General features: G+C 38.3%; 1 protein-coding gene and 1 pseudogene across 1 annotated transcript in view; one reads left to right on the top strand and one right to left on the bottom strand.

Annotated features, from left to right (window-relative positions):
• The first annotated feature begins 12,341 nt into the window (after positions 1–12,341).
• The window catches only part of ACSS3 (acyl-CoA synthetase short chain family member 3), a 184,695-nt gene continuing 169,291 nt past the window's right edge, over positions 12,342–27,745 (top strand). The window contains exon 1 of the mRNA XM_077111526.1: positions 12,342–13,200. Within this exon, the coding sequence (XP_076967641.1) occupies positions 12,890–13,200 (311 nt within the window). The 5' untranslated portion in view covers positions 12,342–12,889. The remainder of the gene's footprint in view (positions 13,201–27,745) is intronic.
• Positions 24,542–25,638, bottom strand: LOC143690240 (actin, alpha cardiac muscle 1-like; annotated as a pseudogene).

Genomic DNA, 27,745 nt, shown 5'->3' on the forward strand with positions numbered 1-27,745 from the left:
TGTGTGGGGTGGGGAGATTGCAGGAAGATGGTGGAATTGGAAGTTCCAGGAATCTGTCTCTCCACAAGAAAAACTGTTAAACAGGCAACAGTCTGAAACAACTATTTTGAAACCCAGAGTCTAGAACACTGTGCAGCATCCAGGGAAAAGCAGGAAGAAGAAGCTAGTGAATTACATAGCAACGATTTTTACTCTGCATGTAGAAGCAACTGGCACCCATTCCTCAGCGGCTTGGCAAGCAGCAGTGAGATCCTCAACCCTGGCTTCTAGTACAGCTTGCTGGTGCCAGGGTGGGATGTAAGGACTTCGTTTCCCAAGATCCAGGAGTGTGCAGTCTGAGCACTGCTCCCTGTTTTTGATCAGTACTTAAGATCACGAGGGGCCCTGCTTTGTTCCCCATGCAGCCTGGGCAAAAGCAGCAGAATAGTCTTAAAGACATTCCCTTCCTCAAAAGTAAAGGAAACAGTTAAAGGTTTGCATTTAATGGCCAAATGCCAAATTAAGAAAATAGTTTCAAAGGGCTATAGGAGATGCCCTGGCATCCTCCCCATGGTGGAGCAGGCCACTAATCATTTTGTGCATCTCTAGCCTCCTTCTGGCTCGGAAACTCCTTCTGACTGACCACAGAAACTCCTCTCTGGTTATGCCCCTCTCTAGCGTCTAGAATTTGGCAATTGTCTAGAATTTGCCTTTCAGACAAAAGTTGCTTAGAACACTGTAAACATGGAAGAAACAATTGAATTGGGCAACCTTGGGCAAAAGTTTACCTGCTTTAATTCCTTAGGTAGAGTCCCAGAAAGAGGGAGAAAGGCTGTTTTTCTAGGCAGTAGAAGGGTCATTCAAATTCCTGTAAATTAGATACATCCTAAGGATACTAGCAAGCACAAGTCCAGGACAAAACACAGGTTCAGGAAAGACAGGGAAGACCATGCACTGTGAATTCATCTTGTGTTAGGAAGTAGTTTCTTAGATTTTTCACCAAAAGCACAAGCAAGAAAAAAATATATAGATAAATGGGACTTCATCAAAATTAAAAACTAGTGTGCATCAAAGGACTTTATCATGATAGTAAAGTGATAACTTACACAACAGAAGAAAATTTTGGAAACCATGTATCTAATAAGGGTTAAATATCAAGAATACATAAAGAAATGCTACAATTCAACAGCCAAAAGACAAACAATACAATGTAAAAATGACCAAAGACTTAGATAGGCATTTCTCCAAAGAATATATACATACAGCTAAAGAGCACATGAAAAGATGCTCAATATCATTAGCCATTAGGGAAATGCAAATCAAAAGTACAAAAGATGCTGAAACAACCACTAAAAAGGCAACAATTAAAAAATGAAAAATTAAAAGTTTGGGAAAGGATGTAGAGAAATAAAAACAGTTCCTCATTACTAGTAGAAATGTAAAATGGCATAGCTACTGTGGAAGACAGTTTGGCAGTTCTTCAGAAAGTTAAGTGCAGAATTACCATGTGATTCACCAATCCTACTTCTAAGTATATACGTCAGAGAATTAAAAGCAGATATTTGCACATAGATGTTCATAGTGGCATTATTCATAATTTACAAAAGAAGGAAGCACCTCAAATGTCCATCAATCAATGAATGTATTAAAATATGTGGTGTAAACACACAATGGGTTATTATTCACTTGTAAAAAGGAATGAAGTTCTGATACATGCAACAATATGGATGAACTTCAAAGACAGCATGGTGAGTGAAATAATCCAGACACAAAAGGACAAAATTCTGTACAATCTCACCGATATGAAATAATTACAATGAGCATATTCATACAGTCAGAACCTAGCATATAAGTTATCAGGGGTTAGGGTGAGGATAGGAAATGGGGAGTTAGTGCTTAAATTGTACAGTTTCCATTTACGATGATGGAAAGATTTTGGTGATAGATATTGGTAAAGGTAGCACAATATTGTAGACATAATCAATAGCACTGAATTTTACCTTTTAATGTAGTTTAAAAAGGAAATGTTAGGTTGTATGTATGTCACTAGAATAAAAATTAAAGAAAATTCCATAGGACTGTAAAATACAAGCAGTGACCCCTAAGGTAAATCACAAACTATAGTTAATAGCATGATTATAAAAATGTTCTTTCATCAATTGTAACATACGTACCATGCTAAAGCAAGGTGCTAATAATAGTGGTATAAGGGAACTCTGTATTTTATGCATGACTTTTCTATAAACCTACAACTTCTCCAAAAAATAAAAAAAATAGAGTAGCTAAGTGAAATAGAACAGTAGTGAAAAAAGACAAATATTGTGAGGTTTCACTTACATGAGGTCAATTCATAGACACAGGAAGAAGAATACAGGTTTTAAGGGGCTGAGGAGAAGGGAGAATGAAGTGCTACTGCTTAAAGGGTACAGAGTTGACGTTTGTGATGATGAAAAGTTCTGGAAATAGTGGTAACGGTTACACAACATTGTGAATGCGCTCAGTGTAACTGATTGTTCACTTAAAAATGGTTAAAATAGTAAATTTAAAGTTGTGTATATTTTACTACAATCATTTTTTTCAAAAGAAAAATAATTGTATTGGTTTGTATTGGGTCCAACACACCTAACTGTTCTTGAGTTTTAAGAAGCCCAGAATGGTGTTTGAGATACCGAAGCTTTGTTTTGTTTTGAGGAATGGGACAGTTTTCTTGTATCTCTCTAATAAGGACTTGACAAGGGGATTAACAAAGGTTGAGAATAACTGAAGAAATAAGTCCCTGTTTAGCCTACAGGTAAAACTAGCATATAGAGTCTAGGAGAAATGGCATCTTGCATATGAGTCAAGGTGGGGCCGACTATTGAAACTCTGTAAAGTTAAAACATAGATAAAAAGGGTGGTACACTATTAGCAAACTCAAATCATCTCTAATTCTGGATACTATGGAGGCTTTTTTTTGCCACATATGTTAGAATCAGGACCTACTGTGTGTGGTAAGGATCAGAATAAAGAGGACCAAAGTTCCAAAACATTACAAGAATAAACCAAATGACACAATTTCTGTTGTGAAATCCATCCAATCACTTTTAACTGCTTTTGGTAAAATATAAATCTCTTTCCATAGATTTAAGGTCCTTCATAAGTTTTCTAGTTTGCTAGCTGCCAGAATGCAATATACCAGAAACACAAATGGCTTTTAAAAAGGGAAATTTAATAAGTTGCAAGTTTATAGTTCTAAGACTGAAAAAATGTCCCAATTAAAGCAAGTCTATAAAAATGTCCAAATTAAGGCACCAACTCAAGAAAGGCCAATGAGGTTCAGGGTTTCTCACTCAACTGAAAGGCATATGGTGTACATGGCAACGTCTGCTAGCTTTCCCTCCAGGCTTCTTATTTCATGAAGCTCTCCTGGAATGTTTTCCTTCTTCATCTCCCAAGGTCTCTGGTTGTGCAGGCTCTGTAGCTCTTTCCCAAATGGTTCCCTCTTATAGGGCTCAGTAAGCAACCCCACCTTAAGTGAGTGGAGACATACCTCCAGGGAAATCATCTAATCAAAAATTACCAACTGCTATAATTGGGTGGGTCACATCTCCATGTATAATTAAAAAACTCCCACCCAGCAATACTGAATGAAGATTAAAGGACATGGCTTTTCTGGGGTCCACAAATTCAGACCAACACAATAATCTAGCCCCTTCTTATCTTTCAAACTGCACCTCTCAATGTTTTATATTCCAACAACACCTATTTACTTTGTAGCTCCCATATATTGAAAGCTTGTTGTGACCACAGAGATTTTGTACTTGTGGGTCCTCTGTCTCTCTGTCTGAAGTCCTTCCATAGAGATACTCAGATATTCACATGACTCATTCCTTCCTAAAATGTAAGTCTTAGTTTCAATATCATCTCCTTGGGGAGGTTGCACTGACCACCTTGTTACTCATCAGCCTTCATTTTGTTTTGTTTTCACCATAGCCCACATCCTTATCTAAAATAATATCTGCTTATTGTGTCAAAGTATGCTAGTTTTATATTTTCTACTTCTGTCCACTTCTGTAAACTCATGAGATTAGATTAAAAAAAAAAAAAAGGTCTGTTTCCTCGACTTCTGCACCCACATATGCCTGATATAAAGCTGATATTTAAAAGCTCATTGCTAAAAGGCTGCCTGAATGAATGAGCATATATTGAGTTAGTCATTTGAGTATAACTGCAAGCAGAATCTCCAAAGAATCTGGGAGCACACGAAGGTCCAGGAAGGCACTCAACATCTGGAAGGTTTTGTGGAAATCAGGGCATGTTCATGACTGATAGGCTGAATCTTTCATAAGTAGAAATTTTTGGAAACAAGCAAATCTAGCATCCAACACTAGAAGTGAAACTACTAAATTATTGCTAACTAGCAGAGCTAATAAGCCAGTCCCTATGTTAATTAATTTAGGTCTTTTAGAATAGTAAGCTACAGATTTCATAGCATCTGATTGCTGTGGTCATAACTTAGTTTATATGATTTGTGTATTAAATCTTTCAGGTTTGTGCGGTGGTTTGAGGTTTATGTACCCCAGAAAAACATGGTCTTAAATAATTCATTCCTGTAGGTAAGAATCCATTGTAAGTAGGACCTTTTGATGAGATTACTTCAATTAAGAAGCTGTGGCCCACCTCAGTCAGGATGATTCTTAATCCAATTAAAAGAGTCTTTTATAAGCAGAGAGAAAAGCCATAGGGAGAAAAAAGCTGAAATTCAATGGAAACAGAACAAATCGGAGAGGCCGTCATATGTCTTACTATGTGACAAGCTAAGGACAAAAGATTCCCAGCAGCCAGCACCAGAATGCCACAGTCTTTTGGAAGAAAGCATCACCTTGATGGTGTCTTGGCTTGGACTATTTCTCAGCTTCAAACTGTGAGCAAATTTAAATTCCTATTGTTTAACTAGACACATTTCATAGTATTTTCTTGAGCTGCCTATGAAACTAAAGCAGTTGGTAACTTTTTGTTCTGCTATTGCAGTTTCAGTTTACTAAGTACTGTTGGCTATAGCATAGTACATTTAGAATTTGTATCAACCTCTTTAAATTCAAAAGTTAAACATCATTAAATGTGCTGATACAGGATTATTCTTTCTTGTTCCATAATGAAACTTCAATTCTTTAACATGAAAATATCCTGAAAAATAAGTATGTTAGTCAGGTATTACCCCTAAAATTTATAGACACATTCTATTAAAGTATAGCTTTTGATTATTCTTTAGGCACATCTGATAATATTTATTTAACATAATTATTGTTGGATATGAAGGCAAATTTGGATTGTACTAAGAAACAAATAGAGCAAAAAACACTGTCTGAGTTGGAACAGATCAGATCAGTTGTTCTCAAGCTTTTACTATACGATTCATACTTAAGAGGCATCATCCTTGTATACATGCATACCCAGACAACACATCACTAAATCAGTCATTAATTCAGCAATGTGCAGGTATTGTGTAAATTATGGGAACATTGAGATTAAACTAAAATTATACAAGACAGTCATGTAGGGGCTCAGAATCTCCTGGGGGGAAAGGCTTGGTAAGGCTGTAATTGCAGCAGCATAAGTACTATAACAAAGATACGTATAGGGCAGAGAACAGCAAGGCTAATCATGCTTAATGAAATTGGAGAATGCATCCAGGAGAAGAAGATATTTGAACTAAATCCTACATGCGGAGTTTGAAAGGGCCAAGATGAAAAAAAACCACTGCAGCCAGAACGAAAATTTGTGGCGATCAGGAGTAGAACTTCACAAATTCTTCATAAATTGCAAGAAAGTAGGCATAGCTAGCGTGCAGATGCATACATGTAGGAAAAGACAGCATACAGAAAATCTAGAAAAGGACATCAAATAGAGCAATTTAACATCACTATTGACATTTTGGTGAGTGACAGCAATACTTTCTTATACAAGACTTTGATATCTTGGCCCCTGCCCATGATAAAGTAAGTGTCCTTACTTTTGATACCCAACTTCTATGATGGATCCTGATCATCTCAAACTCTTGCTATTCACACCTGCTTAAATCTCTGTACCAGGGTGTCTCTCCATGACCAACAATACAGGTAGAAGTGATGAGATAGCCCTTCTGAGATTAGGTTATAAATGGCTGTGGCTTCTTCCTGGGCCTTTCTCTCTCTGTTATACTCTCTTTCTCTTTCGCTCTCCCTCTCTCTCCACAAGTGTTGTTCTGGGGAAAAACAGCTGCCTTGCTCTCTGAAAAGCCCCAGTGAACTGAAGTCTGCTTCTACCAGCCATGAGTGGACATGGAAGCAGATTCTGCAGCCCATTCAGACAACTGTAGCTCTTGGTGAAAACGGGACCATAACCTCATTAGAGCCAGAACAGTTACAGATACAATGAAGGTAATATGAGATAGTATCATTGGCTGTGTTAAGCTGCTAGATTTTGGGATAATTTTTTTAGTTAGCCATAGATAAGAACCCTTTATTCATTTCCCAATGCCCCCAAGGTGAGTATTGGATGCCAGGTGAAAACCAGAGGATGATGCAGAAGGCTTTGGCCTTTTCACCAGGCAGTGGGGAACCACTGGCAGATTTAACAAGAGAGTTACAGAATCGATTTGTGATTTGGAATGATCATTTTTGCCTTGGTGTGCACATAGAGTATTCCATTCCTTTCCTTGGTCTCCCATGAGTGCTTCCTAATCTAACTCTTCTAAAGCCTAATAAACCACATGACACTTGTTCACTTGTTTTCCTCCTGACTCGTCTGTGAGCTACTTGAAATCAGAGATGGATTCTTAGTCTTTTTGTTTGTTTGTTTTATTTTGTTTTTTGTCTTTCTTTGTGTGCCTGGAATTATTTTCAGCACAGCAGGAGGCACTCAGTAAATAGTTCCATATTAACAGGAAGATACGAAGGTGGTGAGCCTACAATCAGGGTGTTGGGTTAGCAGGCTATTACACTGGCTCACTGGAAAAGTGATGAGAAAATCGATTTTAGAGGTGTTGAAGAAAAAAGCAGAAAGTAGTCATTTCCAATACACCCATATGTGCACACATTTACAGTTAGTTTTGCATGTGTAACTTATGGCAATCACCCATCAAAAAAACCTAAACTTTTTAACTGTCTCTTGGTGTTGTGACAATTCTTAGAAATTTAGGAGCAGTGGTAGAAGGAAGGGACTCCAGCATTTGGAAAGTCTGAAGGAGCTCAGTAATACTATCTCAAATTCGTAGTTGTAAAACAATGCAAAAGAAAAAAAAAGACGAAAGAACAAAGTAAAAAAAAAACAATTTTTGTTGCTATTTTAAATGTGATGAGACCTGCTTTATACTAGGCTACCTCCGGTTTTAATGCGAACAAGCAGTATAATTTCCTAGAGAAATAAATTCTATATTCATATAGAGTTATAAATGTATAGATATAAAGAAATAAACTTTATATCCATTACCAAGGTATAGAAATATCTGAATATAGAAACTAGTTGCAAAGGTTAGCAAATAACAACTGATATCTTTTTAATATACAAAATATCTTTACTGGAATTTCTGAATATATTCTTGAGATCTTGAAGAATTGTACATAAATCTCTTATTAAAATAAATATCCTGAGAGAGCTGTTAAACTCTATTTGGCTGTTCAACTCTAAAAACAGATAGGAAATGGTATCAACAGGCAAAACATAAAGACACCACAAGAGTTATCCAACCATTCTATCATTCAGAATCACAGTTGTACAAAGGGACCTAAATAACTCGCTGGCCTTTCTCTGGTTGCCAAAGCTGTATTGTAGGGAAGGCTTGGAGGTGATGAAATAGGCCCAGAAAGCAACTGCACACACTGTCCTGGTTGTTTTAAAATCGTCCCAACACCTAACATGCATTCCATGCCTATTAGTTTGCTTATCCATGTTGCTTCTCATAAATGCATAAGACACCTGGTTTCATGATCTGCCCAAAGTAAGACATTTCTTTGCTCCGAAATTTCCTTAATTTGGAAATAATACTTCAGCTGAATGCCTTGTGTTCTTGTCAAAATGCTAAAATTATTGCCCACTTCCATGTTACACAAAAGGAGGTCCTGCTTTGGTAAGTTGGCCTGAAGTTTCAATTTCTAGTTTGATTTCACAGTCCTTTCTCCCACTCACGCCTCCACTGACATAAAAGTTGGCAATCTAATGTAATGTGAAGCAGCCATCTACACTTCATGAAAAATTGTTGTTACAAGGGATATTTATTTGCCTTTTCATCATTTGTTACCCTGATAATGAGGTAATTTCTTATATATAAAGTATGATTGCAAATACTTGAGTATCAGACGGTGGTTTTGGCTAAGGTATATGAAACAGAAACAGAATAATTCCTTAGACATAATCTATCTAGAAGAATTGGAATCATCTCTGTAGGGTTTTGGTAGTCTGATTAAAATGTTAGTAATTTTAATTAAAGTCAGGAGGAAAACAAGTGAACAAGTGTCATGTGGTTTATTAGGCTTTAGAAGAGTTAGATTAGGAAGCACTCATGTGAGGAAAGGAAAGGAATGGAAAACTCTATGTGCACACCAAGGCAAAAATGATCATTCCAAATCACAATATCATGAGATATTTTTCTCAATGTTACATTGCTATGCAGGAAAAAAAAAAAGAACTTGAAAAAGAATTGACTGGGAATATTTGCCTAGGTTGCTTCCTTCTCAAATAGGACTACATGTTTTCTTAACAAGAAGTGAATTTTAGTTGTTTTTTAATCAGAAATAAATATAAGGCTGGTGGTGAACCCCTTTTCTTATTTTATTTTTCATTAGATTGAATTGGAATTGCAGAATATCTTCCCATACATTGGGATATTGTTTAAAAATAATTATTTCATCTGCCTTTCTCTGTTTGATGTTACTCTGATTATGATGTGGTCAAAAAAGAATAAAGATTCAAAATAAGAGATTACAATTTACTATGTACTATAGCATTTGAGGAGTTTGAAAAATATTTTTAAGCCTTGATTTTGGCACAGTTTCCAGAAGCCCTTTGCTAAATATGAATACATTTGCATTGTGTCTGCAGGCTCAAATTGCAGAGCAGCATACACCTGCAGCAATGGAGTGGCGCTTTGTGCATACATTTTCCGCATGCACCTGTCAAGTTTCTGTAATATCTAAGAAGTTAGAAGTATGGGGGTCATTAGCAAAAAGAAATTTAAGCTCTTCATACTTGCTCAAAGGTAAACATTTGAAAAAGATTACAGGAAAACATGAGTTCTGTGTCCAGCATACTAGTGACCAGAGTAATCTACAGTAGTTTTAAACCATGTACTCCTTCATTTATTTACTCTCTTTGCTAAAAAAGTTAGCCTGTATCAGGGAGGGCCAATTCTATGCAAAAAATGGAAAGCGGGAAAACTTAAGTGTAGAATTCCTGTTCATCTTCTAAATTTTTAAATTTTACTTTATTCTTTTACTTCTAATTCCATTCTACTCTCCCTGTGTTTTTCAGCATTCTTTTTTTTAGGCATCAAGTATTCTGACTTTAGTTTCTTCCCCTTAATGAGCTGACGGTCACACCTTTTCATTTGCTATCCTTGCCTCTCTATACTCCTTCTCCATTATTATGCTTTTCCCAATTACTAGAGAGGTCCTCTTGGAATACCTTATGCAAATATAAGCAAAGGTATGCAAAATGCAGAAATGTCACCTTGTAAAGCATATTAATATATTCCATTTATTGGCATATTATGAAATAAATATTGTGTACTAAAAGCTCTGGTTGAAGACTTCTAGAGAACATAAAAATCGGAAATATTGTTGCTACCTTCTCTCCCAAATTAATTAAATTTATAATTTTAGTGCTTGAAACAGTACAAAATTTACATGCACACTGAAATTAAAATAATTTCTTACCGCGATAATTTTCTGATTGTAAAATTTTAGGTATGTTAATGAAGTTTAAAATTTTCTTGGCCTGATTTTTTTTTTCAATTGGTTGTTCACAGCTCTGCCTGTGACCTAAATTGCTTAGTTTAATACTACCCTGATGCTAAGCAATTTACATGTATTCATAGCTTGCAGTAATCCTGGGAAGGAAAGGTTATCAGCCTCAGACTATAGACAATGAAATTGAAATGTAGGGAGGTTGAGTAAACTTTCCAAGTTTTCACATCTAATAAGGGATAGTGTTAAGATTCAAACTGAGAGTTAATGGCTAAGGATTTTAAGCTTTTCATTTGCTTGGTGATACATCATCAGGCCTTTGGTGCCTTAATTTAAAGGGCAATCAATAGTTTATTTGAAGTCCCTGTTCTGCATTTAACACTATTTTATACCTCCTTACCTGGCTCTAATAAAATTTTCTAGTCTTGCTGTCCACTGCTACACTTCTTGTACACTCCACTTCATCCAACCCAAACTTCTTGACTTATCGCACTATGATATTTCCCATAATATTCCCTTGACCTGAAATGGAATTGCCATTAATAATCTATTGTATACAGTTACCCAGTGAAGCCAAGAAAATGTGGCCAGAAGAAGTGGCTTTATCTAGCAATGTGGGGATCTTACTTCATCTCATGTAATCTTTCAAATAGTCCTTTTGCTTTTAAACCATAATCTTCATTAATAACCTTCAGAAGAGCCAAGGGCCTCCAAAGCCCAAGACACTCTCCAAAAGCAGTTAAATTCAGCTTTCTTCTAAGTTATACACCACAGAACCATCTTATCTATTCTCTCACTTGACTTCTTCTCTTCTGATTTCTTTGTCCTTGAAGGTTTTACCACCACACTCTTTCTCCTTTAACTCTGTTTTAGGGAATTTTCTCAACAGAGAGGAGATGGATGTGAGTATTCAATTTGCCATATTTATTGGAGGCCTATAATCGATTTTTAAAATTGATCTGGTATGGAAATCACGGACTTGGACTCAGATTCCCAAACTTATTCAAGTTATGCAAAATGACTTGAATAAAATTGATAATAATCTTATCATCAATTTTATTCTACAAAATGGTAATATTTGTAAAGTATGCTAGGGTGAGTGCAGGGGCTGGAGGGGACGGTCACCAGGCTCTCGGCCTTGACGTGGAGGTCATCCATACCATGGCATCCCTGTAATTCAAGACACAATAGCTGTGCAGCACTAAACACGGACAAGGTTTGAGTCCTGACTCTTTTGCTTGATAGATGTGTGGCTATGAGCAAGTTAAATGACCCCTAAGCTCCATCTGGAAACATGAGGATTATGTTATCCACTTCTTAATACTTGCATGAGATTCACAGGAACTAACATAGTTGACAGTGCCCAGTATAATGTGTACACTTAGTAGGGGCTAACTCTTTCCTTCCTTCGTATCTCCCCAAAGGAAACCTTATCTTTCACAGTGTAGGTGCTCACATATTTATTAAATGAATGACTAAAGAGGACATCATAGTAATATAGTATGGGATCACTGAGTGTCAGGGGAGCTTGTATAACAGAGAGCAGCATAAAGCAACTAGGTTGACGGAGGGGGCGAGCCAGAAGAGTAAATGGCTTTGTAATTTTTCTTTCAACTCAACAGAGGCAGTATCTTCATCATTGGAAATCATTTGATTTGAGGCCTTTGGGAGGAGTAAAACAGGCTTCAGGTGTCAGGGAAAGCTCCTCTCCCTTGTATCTCAGTTGAAAGGGATTAGCTGAGGTGGTTATTTGAAGAAATTTTCTTTCTTTTGCATTAGATTTATCTGTGTTCTGTTGAGCATTTATCTTCATGTTATTCTTTTCTTGCAGAGGAATTTATTTACCATCGTCCCTAGGGTCAGGACCATCCGGCTATCCTTCACATCGGACTTGGGGATACACATCTTTACATTTAAAACCACACATTCTCATTTCCCGGAGCCTGCCCATGCCAAAAAGAAAAAAGAAAGAAAAGAAAAAAATCACACATAGTGTTACACCAAGATGGAATGTGTTTGGCATAATATTAAGGCAAATTTGACGTCTGAATTTCACTGAAGTGCTGAAAACAGTGAAGGAACTTGAAACATGCTAGGCTCAGAGGTTAATTTATATCCCCTTTCTCTTTTAATTTAGTCAGCGTCCTCTTTTTTTTCTCTTTTAATTCATTTCATCTTTACTTAGCTCTTCCTTCGACACTCCATCTCACATAGGAAAAAAAAAGGGCCACAAAACAACAACAACAAAAACAGACAAATTTGAAAGGAGGAAGTACAGCTAGTCTTTTCGGCTCTCTGCCTCGGTACTCTCAGGGGAGCCCAGCGCGCGGTGACCCCCCATCCCTGGGGGTGTACCTTCCCGGCCGCCTGCCCCTCACCCCAGGAAGCACCTCCCAATTGCGCTGGCCCAACCTCCTTTCACTCCTCCTCCCCTCTCAGCTGTCAGGAAATCCTGGAGCAATCCTTGCCCCAAAGCCACCTGTGTTTTTAATCACCAGGAATTGAGCTAAGTTTAAAAAAAAAAGAGTAAAATATAAAAATACCAATTCCGGGCCTTGCTGCAATGCCCAGAGTCACTGGTTCTCACTGAAGGCCTGAAGCGACGCCAGTTCCTCTCCAAAGAGTAACCCGGGCAGGCTAAGTGCAAACGGCTCGTTTGAAAAGTTAGAGCGACTTGGGGCCGTGGGCCTTTTCCCAGGCACGTGAGTGTTGGAGGAGGGCGGCAGTTCTGAAGTTTGAGGACTTTTCCTGCGAGAGCCGCGGGGAAGGGTGGATTTCTTGGAGAGCCACAACCCACCCGGCGCCTGTTGCTTCCCCGGTGGCTCCAGGTCGGTTTTTCCCCGCGACTCTATCGTGACTTTCAAACTCCTGGGCGCTGGACTCACCCCGGAGTTTGCCTCCGCCTCCAGGAGGCTCCCCTGGGGACCCACCGAGTCGCGGGCGCCCGGTCCTCTCCGGCGAAGTGCTCTCCGAGACCTCCTGCAGCGGCGATGAAGCCGTCCTGGCTGCAGTGCCGCAAGGTCACCAGCACTGGAGGACTTGGGGCCCCCCTGCCCGGGGCCTCTCCTGCCCGGGGAGTCAGCCCAGCCCGCAGGGCTTACTTGGCCCCGGGCCCGCGGGGCGCTTTCGGAGGCCCGGGCTGCCGGGCGCTGGCCTCGAGCGGCGGCGGCGAGTACAAGACCCACTTCGCGGCCTCGGTGGCCGATCCCGAGAGGTTCTGGGGCAAAGCCGCGGAACAGATCAGCTGGTACAAGCCCTGGACCAAAACTTTAGAGAACAGACACCCGCCTTCCACCAGCTGGTGAGTGACTCCGTCCGCAAATCTGATCTCTCTTAATTTCTAGGGTCCCGCGGCTCCCTGTGCACAGAACCTGAAATTTGAAGTCCTAGCACGAAAGAAAATCGAGATTGGAGATGTGTGCTTATCTTTCAATTAGTTTTAAATTTCACTTTCATAGCTTCCTTGCTTTCTTTTAGAGCATCATCCTGTTATTTGTTGGATCCTAGTTTCCTATAAACTAGAGATTTACCTGTGTGGCGAGCCTTTGCTTGGCACTTAGGATATCAAGTGGACTAAAACCAAGGACCTGCCCCCAGGGAGAGTACAGTCACATAAATAAATGAAAGGAGTGTAATAAAGTACAAAAGCATTACCAGCTATCCTCACACTGTGGGGAAAAGGATGAACTCCAGGAAGAAAGAGAATTTAGGGAAGACCAATAAAATCACACTTAGGCAAGGTTTGGAAGGATGGGTATGTGTTCTCAAGATATCCAAGTCTAATGTCAGAGTCCAGCAGGTGGGAAAGAGCTTGACATGTGTCTGTGGTTACAATAATTAGGTGGCTGGAGAGGTGGGTAATGGAGCTGGAAAGTTAGGAAGAGGGATCGCTGTCCCACGCCCGTGTATATGAAGCTGCAGTATGTACACACAGAAAGAATGTACATTTGGCCAGGCAGTATTTGAAATTATAGTAGAAATAAAAATTTTCTACATGGAATTGCAATTATATGGTTAAAACAATATTTTTATATTAAAAAAGATAAATAGACACACTGTAGAATAAATGCCAAACTTAATTGAATTTTGAGGGTGAGGCTCAGTTTATCAGAAACTCATAGTTGTGGCTTCTCTTTGGCCTCAGGGTGTGTGTGTTCTCATCTGCTAGTGTTTCCGAGAAATGATTCCTGTAAAAGTTTGAGAAACACTGCTCAGCTGTGTGGAGGGGTGGTGACATGGTCTATTTTGCATTTGATGGATTTTCTTCCTGGTGAGAGCCAAGATGTGGAATGGAGAAGGACAAGCCAGCCATAGCCTGCTCTGTGTCTCCACCATGCCCTGTTTGGGGACTATATGGTTTTCCCCTTAAGAGCTGAGCACCTTTGCCCCTCCAGTTTTTTTCATTTATTGAGTTGTGTTTACTGATCCTTTTTGTGTGTCAGGTAGTGAACCAGGTACTAGGTATAGACAGTGAGTAAAACATGGCTCTTTCCTTCCGGGACTTATGACGATCAAGATCTTGGGTTTGCCCAGATTACTGGCACTGAGCTCTGGCCTTCACAGTTTACAGGCTCTGTGATCATGAGTGAGTTATGTAATCTCTCTGGACTCCAGTTTCCTCAAATGTAAATAAGGAGGTAGCATAAAGATTAACTGAGGAAAGGTGAAGACTATATCTTGAATACAGTAGCCGCTATTAATGTTAGAAAAAGAATAGCCACCTTTGTACACTCACATCACAATTATTTTGGGAGAAGGAAACCCTTATGATGTTCCTCAGGTCAAAACACAGAGATTATTGCTTCTCCTAAGAGTTTATGGCTTCCTCTCTTTGTTCTCAAAGTTCCATGTCCACAAATTTGACGTGTAAAATTGTGCTGGAATAATTTGTTTGTGACCTATCCCTCCCATGAAACTGGTGTGCAGAGAGATCTATTTCACTTGGAATGTCCCAAGTGAAAGCTAATAAAGGCCAGACCTGTGGCAGTGGCAATGGCAATGGAAGGAAGAGTACAGACTGGAGCCATGCTAGAGACTTAGTGGTTGTCAAATAAGGCCCAAGGAAGTACAGAAAATGTAAGGGTTACAATGTTCATTAAATAGATAGTCAGGACCTGGGGATTTTCTTTCTAATAACTTTAATTTCCTTCCTAAACTCTAGTTGCTTGCCTGTACTTTGTAACATGGCTTGGTAAATTCTCTTTAATGAGAATTTTTGCAAAAGAATTTTTGTATTTCCAAAAATTTAGTACATTGTAGATCATCTACATTCGATTATCATTCTTTATCTTTGCATTCTTAAAAACAGGTGGCCACACTTTTTAGCAGCCCAGATAATCAAAGTAAATAAGAGATAAATCCTAGAATTCATATATTTTTTCAGCAGCATGATTCAAACCTATTAAGGATTAATTTTGTGTAAAATTAACTAATGAGTAGTATCTGCAAATAATTTTCCAAAACTGAAATGAATTCAAATTGAAATCAATTATTGAATGAAATCTGAGAGTGGATATATGGTTCTTCCATCTCCGCATCTCTCCCCAACCCTGCTCTGCCAATCCTTAATAAACTGACACAGTAGGTGCTGTAGAAACCCATAAAACTCACATTTTGGAATTACTTCACCTTGTTAACAACAGTTTTGGGCAATAAGGTCTCTATTGAAGAGACTTCAGTGGAGAGCTACAATCAAATTTGCAACTATTAGAAATCCTAGTAATTTCTCTAATCCTGAAATGACCAAAATAGATGTTTTGTTTTATTCTCCTGATGGATGTTACCCTGCTGCTTACCTTGAAAGGGAAATCCAGCTGCTGCTCTCTGATATATTAGGCAATTGACTTTTGCATTATGAATTATGGTTGACTCTCTAGGTTATCAATTCATCCCATTCTATGGATGTACTACAATCTCATTTTGTTAATATTTATTTAAATAACATACAATGATAAGAATCTCCATATCATTCGATTTAGAATTTAAGATGTATTAACAGTGATTATAAATTCAAAAGGAAAAAGACTCCAACTGTCTGCAGGTTATTAGAAAATTATTTAAATTTGGCTGGCATTTCTATAGTAAAATAGTGTGGGTTTTTCAAAATGCAAGATCTCAGTTATGTTGTAGCTGAATTACTTACTAGCTATGAGGTTAAGGTTATATAATCTCTTTAAGCTTTAAAATGGCTTATGAGAGTTAAATAATGCCAATCCTTCATTCACTATGTGTACAGCACAGTACTACATACTAGAGATAAAAGGATGAAATAAATAGTGAAGGAACTCCTCATGCAATAGTAACGGAGATGAGCATTAAATAAATTATTATACAAATATCTATTTATTTAATGCTGCAACAGATGTGTTGAAATACAGTGGTTAATGGGGGATTTCATATAGTCAACTCTAAAAGGATGATGGAAGAGCTCCTGAGGAAATTGTATTTAAGGTGAAATTAAAATGAACAGGAATTAATATGTGAGAAGTGGGTAGAATCATTTCAGGCAAAGGGAACAGTGAATGCAAAAGCTCTGTATGAGGTATTGTCTTATATGGCAGACTTTAATGACAAATGCCACACGGTGGATTGGCTTAAACAACAGGAATTTATTGTCTCCCTGTTTTTGAAGCTAGAAAACTTGTTCCTTTTAGGGTCAGCAGCATTCTGGTGCTGGCTTGCCACAATCCTTGGGGTTCCTTTGCTTGCGTCTCTGCCTCTTGTCACATAGTGATGTTCTCTTCTTTCTCTGCTGGGTTTCTGCTGACTTTGGGCTTCCCCTTGGGACCTTCTCCTTATAAAGCCTCCAGTAATCAGGAATAAGACCCAATCTCATTCAGCTAGGCCACACCTTAACTAAAATAACACCTTCAAGAAGGCCTATTTAGAATGAGTTCACACTCACAGGGATGCAGAGTAACATTAAGAGTGTGTTTGTTAAGGTACATGCATAGCTCAGCCTACCACAGGTATGACACAGCGAGGTAAGTCCTAGAAACTGAAAGAAAATTAGTTTGGCTGAAGCTTAAGAAATGACAGGAAAGTTATCAAGAGATGAGAGGAGCGAGCCAGATTGTGAATGGTCTCATGGGTTATGCTAGAGATTTATATTTATCTTGGCATGTAATGCCTGACACATAATTGGGTCATTATGAATATATCCTTTCTTTCTGTACTTGCAAAAGAAAGACTTAAGGTCAATTACAACTCTATTGTATACCTTGGAGAAGCTTAATGTCCTCATCAGTACAAAAGAATAATGATAGTCTGTATCCCTTAGGATTTAAAGGGAAATAAAGCTTGTAAAATGTCTACCACAGTGCCTGATACGTGTCTTTGGAATATGGAAGAGAGATTCCTATGAGCTAGGGTGGTTCAGGCTGTTTTGGGGAAAATAGGTGCATTTGTACTGGATTTTAAAGTATTGATTTAGAGAGGAGGAAAGAAACTTCTGTATGAAGAACAACATGACAAAGCCATAGAAGTAAGACAGAGCTGTATGTGTTGGGAAGAGGGTATAGTACACCATTTGGTTTGTAGTAGTCATTATGAGTTTGGTATTCCAATTTTGCAAGGTAGTTTCAGGACAGTTTTAGGTTTAAACTAGCAAGCTAAGACATTTGCATTGATATCTTAGGTGGCAGGTCACAATTTGGCTGTAAGCTTGTATATAGAATTTGTTTGATTCAGATGCTGTGTTTTGTTTTGTTTTTTAATTAGTTGTTCATATTTAAATCTTGAGAGATTTCATGTAAAATATAAATTTTCTATGGCAATTCAGATTTTGGATTTTCCTTGAAAAAAAGAAAAAGAAGAATATCTGTAAGCAATTGGCCTTCATTCCTACATGGCACTACTTGGTTGGAACTAAATAGCTACTACACTCATTAAAAGGTGCATGAACTTGCTAGTTAGCCACTATCTTCACTAGTCCCTATTACATTATATTCTTTCTATCCCAGTCACTAACTTTGACCCTTATGGACATTTGTGTTTATAATGCCTACCAAGGCAGTGATGATCCACAGAACTGTTTTTATCTGACCCCCCTCCACCCCCAAGACTTGAGAAGAAAGTAGTATTCCAAGAAGATAAATTTGACTTCAGATTCCAAGATGTCTTCAGAGACTGGTGAATGAATAGAAATTGGTGAGAGCAGATTAATGCTAACATGAAATAATAAGAGTCTAATGAATCAGAGTAGGAGCAAAAGGAATAGAGAGGGAAGAACTTCAGGAATCATACTAAATTAAACATGTGACTACCTGGCAATGGAGTGCATATAAGGAAAGAAGTTAGGGTAATTGCAAGAATTTGAGTGAAATGACTAAATGGAGGAATTGATTAGACAATTGAAGATAGTGGATTGAAAACTGGGCTTGCCTGTTGGAGAAGTATATATTTAAACATGATTTGCAAAAAGGAGATAGTTAAAGCCTTGCAAATGTGGAGAAGAGAACAACAGAGTATGTTGAAAGGGAAGATCAAAATCCCAAAGACTGAACTTTTGAGAGAAGTAGAAGGAAAAGGGAAAAAAGAAAAAACCTGTTGAGAATGAGTGAGACTTGTTCAAAGAAGTAGAAGGAAGAGCAAGATATTTTAGTGTCATGGAATATAAGGTTGAAAAGAGGGGAAAACAGGAAAGGTCACAGTGGTCAAAGGCTCAAGAGATGTTCTGAGGCTATTGACGATTTAAAGAAGTCGTCTCTGACTCAGATACTTGGTTACTGTATTGGTTTACTAAGACTACTGGAATGCAGTGCCCAGAAATGGGTGGGCTTTTATAGAGGGAATTTATTACATTGCGAGTTTACAGTTCTGAGGCCGTAAAAATGTCCAAACTAAGCCATGCAGAGAAAGATACCCCGACTCAAGAAAGGCAGATGGGCCCAGCACCTTTGTCATCTGAGAAGCACATGGCTGGGGCGTTCATTTTCTACATTTCCAAGCATTCGGGTCTCCTGTTGGCGCTGAGCATTCTCCAAAATGTTTCCTCTTCTAAAAGACTCCATTAACTAATCAAGGCCCACTTGAATGGGTGGAGTCACAGTGCTATCTAATCAAAAGGCCACACCCACAAGCCAAAAGGTTTCCAAAAGGTCTGGCCCCACGAGATTGGATCAGTATTAAAGCGTGGCTTTTCTGGGGTATGTAATCGTTTCAAACCAGCAAGTTACATTTGAGGTGATGACAATGGACAAATGAAGACCAAAGCTGGAATAGGGCATTACAGAGTGAACTGGTGGCAGACAAAAACATTTCACGGAGATCGTTGACAATCAGAGGAGGAGAATTTTGAGATACTTGAGTCATGTGAAAGATAACTTCTTCACCATCCCTTCTTCCTGACTTCCTTTTAGGAAGAATCTATGTTTACAGGCAAAAGTGAAAAAGGAATGAGGAGAATCTTGCTTTTCTTCAAGACCTATTGCTGATCAACAAAATTCCCTGTTTTTGCAAGTTGGACTTTGTGTAATTTCTTATCTTTTTTTCTTTAGGTTCTAAAAGTTTATGGTAGAAAAAGCATGGGAAAGTCTAAAAGATGGAATAAAGAGCTACTCAGCAGATCTATGTGCTCCTGATAAGTATCGGAATGCTTTTATTTAGTGAGCTATCTAAACACTCGATTGTGAGTTTGACAGGGAAGTTCTGGAGACAGTTGAAAAGGGATGAGGAAATTAATATTTTTTAAATGCCTCCTCCGAGCTGCATGAGAGATCTTCCCATGTATTTCTCATTTAGTATCGTCATGCCTGTTCTGCGTATGAAATGACTTCTAAAGCTCAAGACCACACAGCTAGTTAGTATGGTTCGGAATTGGATCAACAATATTAAGTTCAGTGGCTCAGGCAACTGTTCCCAAACCCAGTTGCCAAATTTTGAATCATTTAAAGTACATTCTGGACCAATGAATTGTTTCACATTGAAGGAGATTAAAGAGACATGTGAACTGAAGTCAACAGGTGGTTCTGTGTTGGATTTTTGTTGTTGTTGCTGTAATTGATATTTTGGGGGACAATTAGTAAATCTTGACTGGGGTCTGAGGATTAGTTGCTGAGTTAGATGTTCATTTCCTAATGATGCTTGTATTATGGTTCCCCAGAAAAATGTCCTTGTTTATAAAAAGTACATACTAATGTATATTGGGGTGGAGGGGCATCATGTCAACACTGATTCAGGCAAAAGGAGTTCTTTCTTTTACTTTGAACTTTTCTGTGAGTTTGAGATTGTTTCATAAGAAAAACACAATGTGGATTTTTGTAATCAGAAACCAATTTAATTTCTCATACTGAACTTTGTCTCTTTGGCAAACAAATGCTCTGAACTGTTTAGGAAATTCAATCTGGGTTTTTTTTTCTTTTTAAATTAAGATTCTATGTCATTTCCAACATATTTCTCAGTTATATTTAACTCTGGGTTGAAGGTGAGAATTTTACCTAATGTTGAAAAATTTGTTCCATTTTGAAAAACACTAAATGAAATGAATTTATTCATAACATTGTATATAATACCAATATATTTTAAATTTACAATGATCAAGTTTTGTAAATTAAAAGAAAAAAATTTAAGAAGGTATATGGTCACCGTGAAAAATCACCTGCTCAAAATTCAGCCCATCAAAATAACTTCATCAAGATGGGCCAATTTTAGAAGCTAGGCTTTATTTTATATTCTGAAGGTCAGCAGCTTGGTGCTGTGCCGCATCTAATTTTCTCGGCCTGTCATGCTGTTGAATCTTCAGGATGATCAGAATGAACTACAGGAATGCTGCAATTACATAAGCAAGGATGGATTGCCTGGCAAATGGCTCAATCAATGAACAATGGAAATTCAATCAGCTGTGACTGATCAAGTACCACGTGTGGGGGAAAATCCAAACTCTTACCACCTCCTGAAAGGAAGCTTCCTTTTCTTTTGATCGTGCCCTATACTGTTAGTTGAGTGAGAGAAAAAAGAATCCCATGGTTGAAGTTATTTGCTGCTTTTTAAAAAAAATTTTCACTCTTAGAAGGAGGAAGTAGCACTCTATGAAAGAGATCATTCATTGCCTTCCATTGTGGCGTGACATTTAAGAGAGAAATGTGTGGGAGGCTAATGAATCTTTGCCATAATACATTTGAAAGTAATTACCTCTCAAAAATACAGTTTTAGGAAGTACATCTGGATGTGGAGCTCAAATTATTTATTCTAAAACTGCATAGATGGAAAATTTGTTATGTTAAATGTATTGCTTGTATTTCCTTTTTCCAGTATTGTGGCCGAATGTGGTAAGGGACAGTGCAAAGAATGAGAGGTACTATCTTTAAAATATCTCGAAAAATTGAAGTTAATCAATTTTGAGTTTGCAAGGGACCAGCTGAAAGTATAAGAATGGCTAAAAGCAGAATCTCTTTCAAAGGCAAGATTAGGAAAGTATAGAATTTAGTTAACATGACTTTTAAGTAAATAGTGAACTTTACTAATTTAAGATATTAATTGCTCTAGGTAGGAGAAATTCTAGTATTCTAGGTAGGAATACTTTCTTCTCAGGTTTTGATTACAGAGTAACAAACTTCTCAGGTATAATCTTTTAAGATTTCTCTCCTAATTAGATATATTAGTGAAATGGCTGAAAAAGAAATTTGGGAAGTTTCAGAAAAAAAAGATGCTCAGTATCTACTGTAGACCTGATTAATATAGATATTTGTAAAAAGTTAGTATGATAAAATGGTAAAAAAAAAAAAAAAAACAATTAGTAGCTGACGGTACATAAAATCAGTATTATGGATCCATTGCTAAATAACCTTAATCTCTGGGGAGCTTCGAAAAGTCTATTTTTCCTCTAATCAGATTTTGCTATCTCTGTACACTCTTTTTCTTATTTTCATAGAGTTTCATTGACTCTCAGTTGGGAGTTAGGAGCTTTTCCAAACCACAAATGCCCTTTCTGTGCCCTTTCCCCACTCCTCCCCTTAATCAGTGCTGACTGATGGTAGCCATTCTTAAAGGGAGAAGTTGTCAGGTCACCTACATTGGTGAGTGAGTAGGGTGGGGGGGGGGGGAAGGATGTTGAGCATCATTGTTAATGGAAAAAACAAACTTATTTCTGGATTAAAACTTTAGCTCCACTCTTTAATAGTAGCTTGTCCCAAATAATTTGAAAATAGGGGAATTCTAAAATGGGAACTGATGGGTAATCCTAGTGTCCAACAATAAGTGGTTCTCTTCTCCTTCAGAGCCCACAGGAGGTTCGGACTTCCCCGCACAGGCATGGCTATGTGATTAGCTTTGGTGAGTGAAGTAAGAGGGCATGGCACTTCAGGGGGAAGGATTTAATTGCTAGAGCTTTACTTCTTAAATCTTTCTCTGACTGTTACTGCCATTGTGGAAGCAGATGTAAGATAGAAGCAGTCTGGGTGATTGAGCAAAAATGTATCAATGACCAATGCTTTGGGCATTCCACCCAGATGGGCATGTGTCAGAAATAAGCATTTTAAAAATAATCATTTTTCTTAATTTGTCCTTTTGTTTTAAAAAATTAGCAATTAATAAAAATATATTTCAAATTCAAAGATATTAAAATTCAGTAAAGTAGGACACATATAAACTACATTTTGCACTGAACAAACATAATAGTATGCCTTGCAATTTGTATTTGGTTTCACTGTTTTAAGTTTAAACACAAATATAAATTCAAAGTGGTCACATAGAAGGGCAGATTGAAGTAAAATTCTTTTTTTTTTCCTTTACAATCACTGTACTATTGTTTATGTTGAATATAGTATCGCAGCTCTCTGTTTTTTTTTAATTAGAGAAATTGTAGGTTTTTAGAAAAGCCAAGCATGAAATACAAACTTCACATATACCACCCTATTTTTAAAACCTTCATTAGTGTGGTACATTTGTTACAATTCATGAAAGAACATTTTTATAATTGTACTGGTAGCTATAGTCCATCATTTGCAGTAAGATTCACTGCATTTGTTTTGGCCAGTTACTGAGATTTTGGGGTTCTTACTGCAACGTAATCCAGTCTATGCTTATTGATTCAGGGAGAAATCTAAACTTTATGGAATTGTTAAAATAAGTAAGTGTGTTTATGTAGATAAGTAGTATCAGGCATATAGCAAAAAAAAAAAATGCTAAGCCTTTTTGTATCTATGCTATGACTGACATAGCTTCACACGCTTTAATTTATGTAAACCTTATAACAACCTCAAGAGGTGGGATCAGTTTTCATTTCCATTGAACAGGTATGGAAACTTAGGTACAGAGAGTTTAAGAAACTTGTCTAAACGTAAAAGAAAAAAGCTAGTAAAATAGCAGATGTATGGGCGGGCCACTGTGGCTCAGCAGACAGTTTTCACCTGCCATGCCAGAGGCCTGGGTTCAATTCCTCGTTCCTGCCCATGCGAAAAAAAAAAAAAAATATATATATATATATATATTTATATATATATATATAGAGAGAGAGAGCAGACATAAAATTGAAACCAAGCAGTCTGAATTTAGCATCTTTACTACTAAGTACTGCATTATATTGCTTCTATAATAATATTCTCAATTCACTTTAGCTTACCTTTCTTTTTTTAATCCTTTTACATGGAAAAGCTTATTTATAAATTCAGTTTACTTTTCTTATTAGAGAAAGTGTGCGTTCACAGAAAAGTCATGAATCAAAGACAAGGTTCCCATATACTACATATTATTAACCCTCTGTATTGGTATGGTACATTTGTTACAATTGATAATAGTACATTTTAACAATTGTATTCCTAAGTTTAAAGTTTAAATTAGAGTTCACTGTGTTGTGGAGGTCTATGGACTTTTAAAAAAATTAGTCCAGTAACACATATAGAAACTAAAATTTCCCCTTTTAACCACATTCAAATATATAATTCAGTGATATTAATTAATGTGCACAATATTGTGTTTCCATGCCCACATTCCTTTACCAAAACTTTTCCATCGCCCCAAATACAGACTCTGTGCATTTTATGCATTAACTCCCTCTTCCTTACCCTTACCCGGCCCCTGCTTAACCTATATTCTAGATTTTGACTCTATGAGTTTATTATAATCATTTCACATCAGTGACAGTACACTATATTTGTCTTTTTGTGACTGGTTAATTTCATTCAACATGATGTTTTCAAGGTTCTTCCAGGTTGTTGCAGGTATCATGACTTCGTTTCTTTTTACAGCTGAATAATATTCCGTTGTGTGGATATGACACATTCTGATTTGCACTTCATTGGTTGATGGACACGGTAGCTCACATATTGTGGCAGTTGTAAATGATGACGCCATGAACCTTGGTCTGAATATGATCTGTTTGAGTTACTATTTTCAATTTTGGGGGGGTATACTTAGATGTTTGCTTTTTGGGTCATTTGGTAATTCCCAACTTAACTTTCTGGGGGACTGCCAAATTGTTTTCCACAGCAGCAATATCATTTTACATTCCAAAGGCAATGAATGTGTGTTCCTATTTCTCCACAGTCTCTCCAACAGTTGTGATTTACTGTTTTTTTTAAAAAAGCCATTCTAATGGGTATGAAATGGTACCTTGGTATGTTTTTTTTTTAGGTTGCAAGTCCTGGTCTGATTTATTTATAAAGCAATAAATATTAAGAGCACAAATAAACTGCATGTGTGTAAACAAACTGTACAATGATGGATGAGAGATGAAGGAGGGTGGTTCGGAAGACCCCATAAAGCATAATATGTATCCTGGATGTAAGGTAGACAAGAGGGAAGGCTCCTTAGAAGCATTTGCAGTGGAGGATGGATGGGCTTCATCATGCTCTTGCTTGCTAATCCACATCTGCTGGAAGGTGGACAGGGAAACCACGATGGAGCCCCCAATCCCGACAGAGTATTTATGCTCAGGAGGAGCAATAATCTTAATCTTCACGGTGCTAGGAGCCAGGGCAGTGATCTCCTTTTGCATGCAATCAGCAATACATAGTCGTGCCTCCGGATAAGACGTTGTTGGCATACAGGTCCTTGCGGGATGTCGATGTCATACTTCATGCTGCTATTTTAAGTAGTTTCATGGATGCCAGCAGATTCCATACCAGTGAAGGAGGGCTGGAAGAGTGTCTCAGGGCAGCGGAAGCGCTCATTGCCAATGGTGATGACTTGGCCATCGGGCAGTTCATAGATAGCTCTTCTCCAGAGAAGAGGAAGAGGCAGCTGTGGCCATCTCATTCTCAAAATCCAGGGCGACGTAGCACAGCTTCTCTTTAATGTCACGGACAATTTCACGTTCAGCAGTGGTGACGAAAGAATAGCCACGCTCGGTGAGGATTTCCATGAGATAGTTAGTGAGGTCCCGCCCAGCTAGATCCAGGCGTGTGATAGCACGGGGCAAGGCGTAGCCCTCATAGATGGGCACGTTGTGAGAGACGCGTCCCGAGTCCAGAGCAATGCCTGTGGTACGGCCAGAAGCGTACAGGGACAGCGCAGCCTGGATAGCCACATTCATGGCAGGGATGTTGAAGGTTTCAAACATGATTTGGGTCATCTTCTCACAATCAGCCTTGGGGTTCAAAGGGGCCTCAGTGAGGTGTTCCTCGGGGGCCACCCGGAGCTCATTGTAGAAGGTGTGGTGCCAGATCTTCTCCCTGTCGTCCCAGTTGGTGATGGTGCCATGCTCAATGGGGTATTTGAGAGTCAGGACACCTCGTTTGCCCTGGGCCTCATCACCTACGTAGGAATCCTTCTGACCCACACCCACCATGACGCCCTAATGGCGAAGGTGACCCATGATGGAGGGAAAGACAGTGCCGGTGCGTCATCCCCGGAGAAGCTGGCCTTCACCGGCTCAGAGCCATTGTCGCACACCAGGACGGTGGCCTCCTCATCGTCACACTTCTTGGCACGGCTTCAGCGAGGTCCTCAGCCCCAGATGCGAGGAGGCACCTTCTTAGAGATCCAGGAGACCCATCTCCTTAGCAGATCCTCCCCATCCCTTTAACTTTTTGTCGTTTCACACACTGGGATCCCCCATCACCTCCCCCCACCCACGCCCGTGCACAAGCTGGAGGGAAGAGCGCGGAAGGCAGGGCCCCCAAAACGCTTGGCGGGAGGTGCGCAGGTCCCCTTCCGCGCACCCTTTCCTGCTAAGACGGAGACCCAGGACACAAGAAGTTAGAACCAAACTGGAAAGTTTGAGCTTAATAAAAAAAGAAAAAAGTGACAGAGCAGCAGGAGTGTGTGACCTTGGCTCAGCATCCCGGATGCGGGGCCAGAACCAGGTGCCCCTTGGTATGTTTTTGATTTGCAATTCCCTAATGATGATTGCATCATTATCTAATGGCTAATGATGTTAAGTATCGTTCCATATTCTTTTTGGCCATTTGTATACATTTTTTGAGAAATGTCTATCCAAGTCTTTGCCCATTTTTAAATTGGGTTGTTTATCTTTTTGTTGTTGAGTTGAAGGACTTCTTTATATATTATAAACATTAAACCCTTATCAGATATGTGGTTTCCAAATATTTTCTCCAATTTTGTAGGTTTTCATTTTACTTTACTGATAAAGTTCTTAGTTGCACAACATTTTTAATTTTGATACGGTACTATTTGTCTATACTTTCTTCTGTTGCTTATGCTTTAGGTGAAAGTTCTAAGAAAGTGTTGCCTAACACAAGGTCCTGGAGATGCTTCCCTATATTTTCTTCTAGGAGTTTGGTATTTATGGCTCTTATATTTAGATCTTTGATCCATTTTGAGTTGGTATTTGTGTATGGTGTGGGACAGGGCTTCACCTTCATTTTTTCACAAATGGAGGTCAAGTTTCCCCAGCACCATTTGTTGAAAACTCTATTCTTTTCCAATTGAGTGATCCCTGCCCCCATGTCAAAAATCAGTGAGCCATAAATGTGAGAGTTAACTTCTGAACTTCCAATTTGATTCCATTGGTCTACATGTCTTGCCATTTTGCCAGTACCATGCTGTCTTGCTTGCTGTGGCTTTGAAATCAGTTTTAAGATCAAGAAGTGTGAGTCCTCCAAATTTAGTAAGTTGGCTTTGACCATGCAGGATCCCTTACACTTCCATATAAATTTGATGATTGGCTTTTCCATCTCTGAAAAGGAGGATGTTGGAATTTTGATTGGGATTGTATTGACTCTGTAATTCATATTGGGTAGAATTGACATGTTAACGATATTTGGTCTTCCAGTCAAATCTGTGAACAGGGACTATACTTCCATATATTTTGGTCTTGTTTGATTTCTGTCAGCAATGTTTACATACTTGCTTAGATTTAATCTTACACATTGATATTTTAATTGCTATTATTAATTGATTTTTTTGTGATTTCTTCTGATTGTTCATTACCAATGTAAAGAAACACTAATGATTTTTGAGTGATGATCTTGTACTGTACCACTTTGCTGAATCAATTTATTGTCTCTAGGAACTTTGTTGTGGTTTTTTTAAGATTTTCTACAAATAAGATTATGCCATCTGCAAATGGTTAAATTTTACTTCTTCCTTTCCAATCTTATTGCCTTTTATATCTTTTTCTTGCTTAATTGATCTGGCTAGAACATCCAGTGCAATGTCGAATGACAGTGGTGGCAGTGGGCATCCTTGTCTTATTAATGATCTTAGAGGAAAAGCTTTCTGTCTTTAACCAATATGTATAATGTTAGCTGTGGGTATTTTCATATACGCCTTCTATCAGGTTGAGGGAGTTTCTTTCTATTCCTGGTTTTCTAACAGTTTTTATCAAGAAGTGGTGCTGGATTTTGTCAGCTACCTTTTCTACTTCATTTGAGGTGATTGTGCTTTCGTTTTACTTTGTTCTTTTTATGTTCTTTTACATTAATTGGTTTTCTTATATTGAAGCATCC

Source organism: Tamandua tetradactyla, chromosome 7 (genome assembly GCF_023851605.1).
Source record: "Tamandua tetradactyla isolate mTamTet1 chromosome 7, mTamTet1.pri, whole genome shotgun sequence".
NCBI lineage: Eukaryota > Metazoa > Chordata > Mammalia > Pilosa > Myrmecophagidae > Tamandua > Tamandua tetradactyla.